This window comes from Pogoniulus pusillus, chromosome 10 (genome assembly GCF_015220805.1).
Source record: "Pogoniulus pusillus isolate bPogPus1 chromosome 10, bPogPus1.pri, whole genome shotgun sequence".
NCBI classification, from domain to species: Eukaryota; Metazoa; Chordata; class Aves; order Piciformes; family Lybiidae; genus Pogoniulus; species Pogoniulus pusillus.
Window position 1 is genome coordinate 3,916,526 of NC_087273.1, and position 10,372 is coordinate 3,926,897.

The following is a 10,372-nucleotide window of genomic DNA, read 5'->3' on the forward strand; positions in this document are numbered from 1 at the left end:
AACCAGCACAGATGTCCAATCTAAATCTACCCTAACCTAAACCTACAGGCATCAGCCTTCTCCTCTCAAGACTAGCTGCCCCAAAGCCATCCGCTCATCCGACACTGAGCTACCTGATCACTCTCTGAGCTGTGAGTGACCTCTGAAACCAGAGGCAGGAGTTAGCAGCCTCTGTGAGCTGCCAGCTGAGCCTAGTAAATGCTGTCTATCCTTTGCCTAGGTTTGTCCATCCTCGCTTTGGGCCCATCAAGTGTATCCGCACCATCAGGGCCGTGGAGAAGGATGAAGAACTAACAGTGGCTTACGGCTACGACCACAACCCCGTGGGGCAAAACGGGCCCGAAGCACCAGAGTGGTACCAGCTGGAACTAAAAGCTTTCCAGGCTGCCCAGCAAAAGTGAAAACGAGAGAGCTCCTCCTTGGTTCAGCAAACTGAAAACAGCCACTTGGATCTATGCACTACCTTTCTACTGACAACTGGACAAGCAGGGATTGTTCATGCCGTTGCATCATAACTTTGCATTCTGTGTTAAGAGCTAAGTTCCTTGCATACTAACTAAGGTTTGATCTGTGTTACTCATAGCAGATTTAAAGTTAGCTAGCCTTGCACCAGTCTCCTCTGGAGAAGTTCTTTAGTATTCTATACGAGATGTGATATTCTTTGGTAGCTTCTGCTTTTTGCACCATATGCAAAGATGCCAAAAGACTTAGGCAGAAAACTAAACTTGGGTATTAGCGTTCACTTGTAGTCGGCAGACTTAGTGTTGCTCTCTCTCTCTGCCTAGGCATTATTGTGCAACTGCATTTTGCATATTATGCCACTTGTGATGATAACAGTAATATTTTGATATTCTCTACTAAGTAGCATCATTTTGCCTCTTTAAAACCTTCCCTCTGAGGTCTTGCAATAGAGCAGTTTGTTTATTAGCGTATAGGAGGCTGGGTTTTAACTCCCTTTCCTCTCGTCTGAGCGTTGTTCTTTCCTCAGATCCTCTTTTTTTTTCTGCAGGAGGAAAGGATAAAAAAAATAATCCTTTCTAACTAGTGGAAAGGCTTTTGTGTGTTTGTGAGAGTGCTGTGTGTTGCTCTCTGTGGCTCTCTAGTTATAGCAACATGTCCAAACCTAATATTTATCTAGCCTTTGAGGCTGGCTTCTTCTAGTTCATTTATGATTACGACACGCAAACGAAGCTGTTCTTTGCATGAAGATTTTTTCTGAGAGGAGAAAATGGATTTGCTTTTGTTTGGTTTGGGTTTCGTGGGTTGTGTGGGTTTTTTTTTTGGAAGGACTTTCAGAAGTACTTTGCTCTGCAAGGCAAGCAGGTGACTTGCATTAGAGTTGGGGTTTTGTGTGTTTTAAAGAGGCAAAAGTCCTAGCAGCGAGATGCTTGAATGCTGTTCGAGGAGGTGCAGGATGAATTTCAGGGCAGGGCTTATGAGCACTTGGTTAAGGAGAGGTGTATCTTTTGTGCAGCCTTCAGTTGGCAAAGAGTAGAGCTTCTTAGCTGCCTTTTCAGTAGTAGTGGTTTAAGGCACAGTAAATGACTAGGTATGAGGTTAGCACGAGGTTAATTAAGCGTGAGATTACAGAACAAGAAGATTGAAAGTACATCTATCTATCTATAAATATACACACACACGAAAAGATTGTTTCTGAGAGACAACAGATGAATGTACAAACATCACTCACTGCTCCTATTTACAAACAGCAGTCAATCCATAGCTTTGTTGCAGCCAACAGTGGGGGGGGGGGGGAGGGGGGTGCTTGTGAATATTCATCAGCAGGGCTGTGTTCTTGGGGGTTTTTCAGGGGTAAGGGAATTGTGCATTTATATTTTTTGTCCAGATACTGTACTGGTCTTGGCCTAATGCTGTATAAGAGAGAAATAATTTCTCATCCTGGTCTGGATGCTGAAGCCCTTCTGGGATTCTGATGCTCTCTTCTGGGTTTAGCGGCGTAGGGAAAACTCAGATGTGTTTGCAACACTTTCTCTTTCAACGTTTGTAGTTTAGACAGGTTTGTATATATGTAACATAAGTGATTTGGAAATCAGACCTACCTTTCTACTGCAACACCTTTGTTTGGGTTGCTTGCTTGGCTGGCTGGTTGGGCAGCCAGACCCATGTGGTGACTGTGTTAGGGTTGGTACCTGCAAGTGGAAGGATGAGGTTGCTGTTCTGTGCAGTCTGGGAATCCTTGCTTTGGTGGCTGTGCATAGTTAGGAATTACCAGCAAGGACCTCTCTGCTGGGGCTCTCTTTAGTCCCTGTGACTGATCACAAACCTTTCTCAGCATCTCACCATTTAAGCTTGCACAAAAGCTACCCTGCGTAGGTGCTGAGGTGGGGGGAGCAAGTAGGCTCAGGGTCTTTTGATGCTCTTCCAGCAGTGATCTGAATGTGAGCTTTGACACCACTTGTGACTCAGTCCCCATCTCATCCAAAGCAGGTGGTTGCAGCTCAGGGATTCAAGTGAGTGTGCAGAGGTGGAACTGAGCCTCACAGGTGAGGGAGAGTTGTCAAAGGCCAGTTGGCAGCACAGCTCCAGCAAATGCACCTCGAGAAGAAATATGCATGCCTTCATCTTCCACTCTCTGTCCACAGGTCGTGTTTTCAGGTCATTGCTGTTTCAGCCACCTGCAGAAATCAGACCTCTCTGGCAGGAAGCTGTGGTGTGCAGCTTGTGGATTTTTCTGCCACGACCCTGAAGTTTGCAGAGTTGAGGCTTGTGTTTAAGTGCAGGGAAGAGGAGAGGGAAGATTGACTGAACCCTCCTGTGACTGGATGGTAACTTCTTCCACAGCATTGCTAACCTGCTGTGAACTGCTGGCCGCTCTGTGCCTGCAAGAGAACCAAGCTTCAAATGTTTTGATCTCTAGAGCTCCTTTGGCTTCATTCCTATCAGTCTCTATTCCTCTGCTCTCACTTTGTCATGTGAAAATTGCTTTGTCAGTCTCCATATCACCTGATTTTTTAGATAGGTGCTCTTTGGGCTGCACACATCAGGTTTGGAGGTTACATCCCTAAGTAGGGGAACTCCAGGGGAAAAAAGGCACTGAGGTGTCCTCTGTGCATCCTGAAAAGCCAATAATGTGGTGACAGTCAAGCAGATGCTCTTGCTTGTGCCTATGCTTGTAGCCTGGTGATATGCTACAGCTGTGGCTCTTGCCTCCATTAGCTCTGCCCTCCCTTTGCTCTGCTCCATTAAAATCTCTTGTACTCCTATAGATCCTCTCTTCAGCGACCAACCTTCTCTGGAAGTTGTGACTGTAAAGATGCTTTGGCTCAGATCACAACTTTTACTTCTTCTTTGTTCCCTTTTGCTCTGTGGTCTGTTACGAGCGGAGGGAGACGGTCAGGGGTGGTTCTTACTACTGGGTAGCAAAAGGGCTCAGGGCTCTGTGTGTCCTTCAGAGGTTTTCTGAGAGGTGTGCGTTGGCAACCACAGGTTCAAACACAGGTTAGTTACACAACTCCAAATAATGCCTTAACTTGGTCAACGTATTGCAGCTCGGCTTCTGGGGCTCACGAGATAGCAAGGCTAGCTCAGCAAACCACTTCTTTTCAGTAGTAATGCAAAGACCCCCACCAAAATGTGCTTTGGATTTGGAGCAGAGGACACAGTCGTTGTGCAGAGCCATCCCTCTGAGTGCAGTGAATGCAGCTGACGCATTGGCGACCATGCAATAAGGTAAAGAAGCTCTGCTTTTCTCAGAGCCTGCCCCACTCTATCCAGTGCAGAGGCTGGGGGGAGCAGCTGGGACCTGTCAGCCCAGCCTGGGTGAGGAGCTGGCTCTCAGAACTGCCATGGTGGCTACAGAAGGGCATAAGAGAACCTGGGATTGCTGCTCTTTGCAGATGTGGATCGTTTCCTAAGGTATGCCTTTGGTCTGCAGTGCTGCACATGGCTCCTCTGGGATGGGAGGGTTGTTGCCTGAGCTCCTTCATGAGCAGGAGCCTGTATCAGCTTGTGTAAGCAGTTGCTGACTGTCTCTCTTTGGGGGGGAGGGGGGGGAAATGCATCTTGCTGCTACAGCATCACTGTGTTTTGTAACCATGAATACAGAAGCTTAGTTTTCTGGAGAGGCAGCTGATCTTGGAGACGAGAGAGCAGGAGAGCTGTAACACAGCTGAGAGCTACCTGCTGCTGGGTCACTCCTCTGGATAAGAGAGAAAAGGGCTCAGGCCCGGGGAGGATTTTCTCCAGTTGAGTCTCATGCTATCATTTTACATTTGGAGCCCTTCTAAAACACCTGATTTTTTTTTTTCCCTTCACAAACCTGAAACTGCTTCTCCTGCCCTTACTAAAACCCCCTTGACCTACCTAGATACAGATGAGTCTTAACTGTTGAAAAAATCCCAGGCCGTGGCTCTTCAGTGATCAGGGTGAGAGCTGAGAGGGGTTTCTGCCTCGTCCCACAGCTGCAGCAATACACCCTGGGGTGACCCTCCCTGCCTCTACCCAGATCCAGCTGCCGGGTGACTGGGTGCAGCTGTGCAGACCTTTGGGAGGTTGGGAGCTGCATCTGGCGAGGCTGCCTGTTCTGGGAGCATCTGGATATAGCCTCCTCCTCCTCAGATCAGCTGCCTCGGGCACAGAGCTGTGGTTTCTTGCCTGGGTAGGTTGCTGGTGTGGAAGTGAGCCCTGTCAGGGATTTCTCCCCTTCTTAGCCAATGTGTCCCGACTGGGACAAGGACATGAGCAATGGTAGGGATTCCCACTTTTCTGGCTCCTTCCCAGCTGGCCATTTGGGTTCTGCCAGGACCTCTACGGTGTTGCTTCTGTCCCGCAGACCTCTCTGCTTTCTATCCTCTCTCTCCTCTTTGGATAAGCCTCTTTGGGAGCCGCTGCCGTTGCGTTTGAGGTAACCGAGTCGTGCAGAGCCAGCGCTCCGCTGCTTCCTTTTCCCTCTGGCACAGCAGACTTGCTGGAGCTGGTTGGGGTGCCTGAGGAATTCACCTCCAAGCACTTAAACTCCAGTTGAGTTGGAAACAAAAAAAAAAAGGCAAACCAACAAGAAACCCAAGTTGCTGAAGTTCTCCTTCCATGCTGAGGTGCTGCATTAGAGCCTCTGCCTCACTTCGCACCGCGCTTAGGGCTTTTGGGCGAGCAACTGCAGGCATGGGAGCACCTGGGGCAAGGGGTGTGTGTGTGTGTGGCAGGGGTGTAAGTAGGCTTCACACTCTGCTTGCATCCCAGGGGAGAACTTGTTGCTTTTGCTTTGTGTACTGGGAAACCAGGAGAAATCTATTTTTTTGGACAAAGAATTTCTAAGCAGTCTTGTAAAAGGGAGATTATTTTCTTTTTTTTAAAGCAAAACAACCACAAAGGTGCAAGATTTGAGTGCATGTTTACGAGCAAAGGTTTTTGACAGCTTAAAGTCACTAGCAATGAATGGACCCTCCCCTTGGCATTCTTTTGTCATCAGGCAATCGAAGCTCCTGCCCTCTTTTCCCCTCCTGTAACTACTCTCTTTTGTTTTCTGGTTGCTTTTAATTTCCAGGAGAAATACAGAAACTTCGAAGCAATTCAATGTTCAAGCCATAAAAAAAAAAATGACCGTGGAAAGATCCTCCTCACATGTAAAAAAAAACCACCAACACAAACCAAAACAGCCAAAATAAACCCCCTGATGTTTGCATGAAATATTTTTTCGTGGTAGGATGAATATTCAACAGCAAAAGTTCCAGTAAGACCTAAGCCAAAATGGACCAGAATGTCTCGATGCGAGATGCTAAATGGATGCAAGATGCTAAATTGATGCAAGATGCTAAATTTTGGGGTGAGATGCTAAATGGATGCAAGATGCTGAGTTTTGGGGTGAGATATAAAACGGAGGTAAGATGTAAATGGAGGTGAGATGCTAAATTTTGGGGTGAGATATAAAATGGAGATAAGATGCTAAGTTTTGGGGCAGGATGCTAAATTTTGGGGCAAGATATAAAATGGAGATGAGATGCTGAGTTTTGGGGTGAGATATAAATTGAGATGCTAAATTTTGGGGTAGGATGCTAAATTTTGGGGTGAGATGCTAAATTTTGGGGCAAGAAATAAAATGGAGATGAGATGCTAAATTTTGGGGTGAGATGCTAAATTTTGGGGCAAGAAATAAAATGGAGTTAAGATGCTAAATTTTGGGGTGAGATGCTAAATTTTGGGGTGAGATATAAAATGGAGATAAGATGCTGAATTTTGGGGCAGGATGCTAAATTTTGGGGCAAGATATAAAATGGAGATGAGATGCTAAGTTTTGGGGTGAGATATAAAATGGAGATGAGATGCTAAATTTTGGGGTGAGATATAAAATGGAGATAAGATGCTAAGTTTTGGCAGGATGCTGAATTTTGGGGCAAGATATAAAATGGAGATGAGATGCTGAGTTTTGGGGTGAGATATAAATTGAGATGCTAAATTTTGGGGTAGGATGCTAAATTTTGGGGCAAGAAATAAAATGGAGATGAGATGCTAAATTTTGGGGTAGGATGCTAAATTTTGGGGCAAGAAATAAAATGGAGATGAGATGCTAAATTTTGGGGTGAGATGCTAAATTTTGGGGTAGGATGCTAAATTTTGGGGCAAGAAATAAAATGGAGATGAGATGCTAAATTTTGGGGTAGGATGCTAAATTTTGGGGCAAGAAATAAAATGGAGATGAGATGCTAAATTTTGGGGTGAGATGCTAAATTTTGGGGCAAGAAATAAAATGGAGATGAGATGCTAAATTTTGGGGTGAGATGCTAAATTTTGGGGCAAGAAATAAAATGGAGCTAAGATGCTAAATTTTGGGGTGACATGCTAAATTTTGGGGTGAGATATAAAATGGAGATAAGATGCTAAGTTTTGGGGCAGGATGCTAAATTTTGGGGCAAGATATAAAATGGAGATGAGATGCTAAGTTTTGGGGTGAGATATAAAATGGAGATGAGATGCTAAATTTTGGGGTGAGATGCTAAATTTTGGGGTGAGATATAAAATGGAGATAAGATGCTAAGTTTTGGGGCAGGATGCTGAATTTTGGGGCAAGATATAAAATGGAGATGAGATGCTGAGTTTTGGGATGAGATAAATTGAGATGCTAAATTTTGGGGTAGGATGCTAAATTTTGGGGTGAGATGCTAAATTGTTGGGTGAAATGTAAAATGGAGCTAAGATGCTAAATTTTGGGGCAAGATATAAAATGGAGATGAGATGCTGAATTTTGGGGTGAGATGTAAATTGAGTTAAGATGCTATAATTTGGGGTAAGATATAAAATGGAGCTAAGATGCTAAATTTTGGGGTGAGATGCTAAATTTTGGGGTAAGATATCAAATGGAGATAATATGCTAAATTTTGGAGTAAGATGCTAAATTGTGGGGCAAGAAATAAAATGGAGATGAGATGCTAAATTTTGGGGTGAGATGTAAATTGAGTTAAGATGCTAAATTTTGGGGTAGGATGCTAAATTTTGGGGCAAGATAAATAAAATGGAGATGAGATGCTAAATTTTGGGGTGAGATGCTAAATTTTGGGGCAAGAAATAAAATGGAGATGAGATGCTAAATTTTGGGGTGAGATGCTAAATTGGTGTAAGATATAAAATGGAGCTAAGATGCCAAATTTTGGGGTGAAATGCTAAATTTTGGGGTAAGATATAAAGTGGAGATAAGATGTAAATTGAAGTAGGATGCTAAATTTTGGGGTGGGATGCTAAATTTTGGCTTAAGATAAAATGGAAACAGGATGTTAAATATTGGGGTGGGATGCTAATTTTTGGGGTAAGATGTTAAATTTTGGGGTAAGATATAAAATAGAGCTAAGATGCTAAATTTTGGGGTGGGATTCTAAATGTTGGGGTGAGATATAAAATAGAGCTAAGATGCTAAATTTTGGGGTGGGATTCTAAATGTTGGGGTGAGATATAAAATAGAGCTAAGATGCTAAATTTTGGGGTAAGATGCTAAATTTTGGGGTAAGATATGAAAGGGAGCTAAGATGGAAATTGAAGAAGGATGCTAAATTTTGGGGTGGGATGCTAAATTTTGGGGTAAGCTATAGAATGGAGCCAAGATGCTAAATTTTGGGGTGCGATGCTACATGTTGGGGTGAGATGTCACATGGAGATAAGATGCTAAATTTCGGGACAGGATGCTGCATTTTGGGGTAAGATATAAAATGGAGCCAAGATGCTAAATTTTGGGGTGGGATGCTAAATTTTGGGGTAAAATGCTAAATTTTGACATAAGATAAAATGGAGACAGGATGCCAGATGTTGGGGTGGGATGCTAATTTTTGGGGTAAGATGCTAAATTTTGGGGTAAGATATAAAATAGAGCTAAGATGCTAAATTTTGGGGTAAGATGCTAAATTGGGGTAAGATATAAAATGGAGCTAAGATGCTAAATTTTGGGGTGGGATGCTAAATTTTGGGGTAGGATGCTGAATTTTGGGGTGAGATATAAAATGGAGACAAGATGTAAATTGAGGTCAGATGCTAAATTTTGGGGTGAGATGCTAAATTTTGGGGTGGGATGCTAAATTTTGGGGTAGGATGCTAAATTTTGGGGTGAGATATAAAATGGAGACAAGATGTAAATTGAGGTCAGATGCTAAATTTTGGGGTGAGATGCTAAATTTTGGGGCGAGAGGCTTAAATTGATGTAAGATGTGTCCCTGCCCCTGGCAGGGGGGTTGGAACTAGATGATCCTTGTGGTCCCTTCCATCCCTGACTGATTCTATGCTAAATTGGTTACCAAGAAGCAGGTAATGGCTTGCTTTGTTTTTCTTTAAGGTGTTATTTAAACAGGGGAGATGCAAGAAAGGATCTTTATGATGGCAAATGGTCGTTTGCTGCTCTTTGGGCAAGTATTTATGCAGCATTACCCACAGCTGTCATAAATAGCTGCAACAGCAAGGCCAGCCACATCTTCAGGACATACCTCTCAGCTTGTGGTATTGTACAAACCCAACCCATCCCCTCCTTTCTGCAGATTTCCTCCTAGGAAACAAAACTTTTCCTGCTGTAGCTGTACCGAATTTAACTCTTGAGCTTAAGATCTAGACTTAAAAAGAATACCCACACACAAAATTGTGTTATTACCAGTTTCTGCTGGGCCTTTCTGCTGTTTTAATACTCTTTAGCCCATAATTCCTTGACTAAAATTGTGTTGTTACTTACCAGTTTCTGCTGGGCCTTTCTGCTGTTTTAATACTCTTTAGCCCATAATTACTTGGGTGTCTCTGTTCTGAAGAACTAAGTGCTAAAGAATAATCCTTGGGGTAAGCTTACACGTGTATTTAACTTGTATACAGTACTTGATAGGTGTTTTATGACATTTGTACTCGAACTATGAGCCTTACTGAACATCTGGAGGTTTATTCATGACTTTTAAACACAAAAAATGGATAACTCTTTAAGAAAGATGTTTACATGAATGGTGATTGCCCTTCCTTTGACGTTATGAATGAGGTTTTTATAGTGTGTTTGGGTGTATGTGCAAGGAAGCAAGAGAAAACAAAAAAACAAACCAACTTGTTTCTGGGGAAAAACAGACTTGACAAACATTTGTAATAAGTGAATTTTAAAGATTGCTTTAATTGCGCTACGAAGGCAATGCAGATATTAAACTATTCAACAGAACTGTTGCCTTTCTGCTCGTGGTTTGTGTCTCCTGGGTTTGGGCAGCACAGAATCGATTAACCAGGTTGGAAGAGACCTCTAGGATCATTGAGTCCAACCTGTCACCTAACACCTTCTGATTAACTAACCCATGGCATTAAGTGCCTCATCCAGTCTCCTCTTAGGGCTGGGTGCTAGGTTGGGCTGGATGAGCTTGGAGGTCTCTTCCAACCTGGTTGATTCTGTGATTCTGACACCTTCTAATTAACTAACCCATGGCACTAAGTGCCTCATCCAGTCTTCTCTTAAACACCTCCAGGGATGGTGACTCCACCACCTCTCTGAGCGGCTCATCATAGCCTATCCTGTGATGTGCACTCTCTTGCTGATGCATGGGGGCAGGCTGTGGCATATGGTTGAGCCACTTGTAGAGCAGATGGCATCAAGGGTAGCCAGGAAGAAAGGGACCTGGGGGTGCTAGTAGAGAGTAGCTGAAGATGAGGCAGCAGTGTGCCCAGGTGGGCAGCAGAGCCACTGGCATCCTGGGCTGGCTCAGGAGCAGTGTGGGCAGCAGGACAAGGGAGGTTCTTCTGCCCCTGTGCTCATCACTGCTCAGGCCACACCTTGAGTGCTGTGTCCAGTTCTGGGCTGCTCAATTCAAGAGAGATGTTGAGGTGCTGGAAGGTGTCCACAGGAGGGCGCCAAAGCTGGTGAGGGGCCTGGAGCAGAGCCCTGTGAGGAGAGGCTGAGGGAGCTGGGGGGGTGCAGCCTGCA

At 44.2% G+C, this 10,372-nt stretch overlaps 1 protein-coding gene across 2 annotated transcripts in view; it reads left to right on the forward strand.

The window, feature by feature from the left end:
• SETD7 (SET domain containing 7, histone lysine methyltransferase) overlaps positions 1 to 9,619 on the forward strand; it is a 32,373-nt gene extending 22,754 nt beyond the window's left edge. For both annotated transcript variants that reach the window (XM_064149530.1, XM_064149532.1), the window contains exon 8: positions 221 to 9,619. In XM_064149530.1, coding sequence (XP_064005600.1) covers positions 221 to 401 — 181 coding nt within the window. In that variant the 3' untranslated portion in view covers positions 402 to 9,619. The remainder of the gene's footprint in view (positions 1 to 220) is intronic.
• The last annotated feature ends 753 nt before the right edge of the window (positions 9,620 to 10,372 follow it).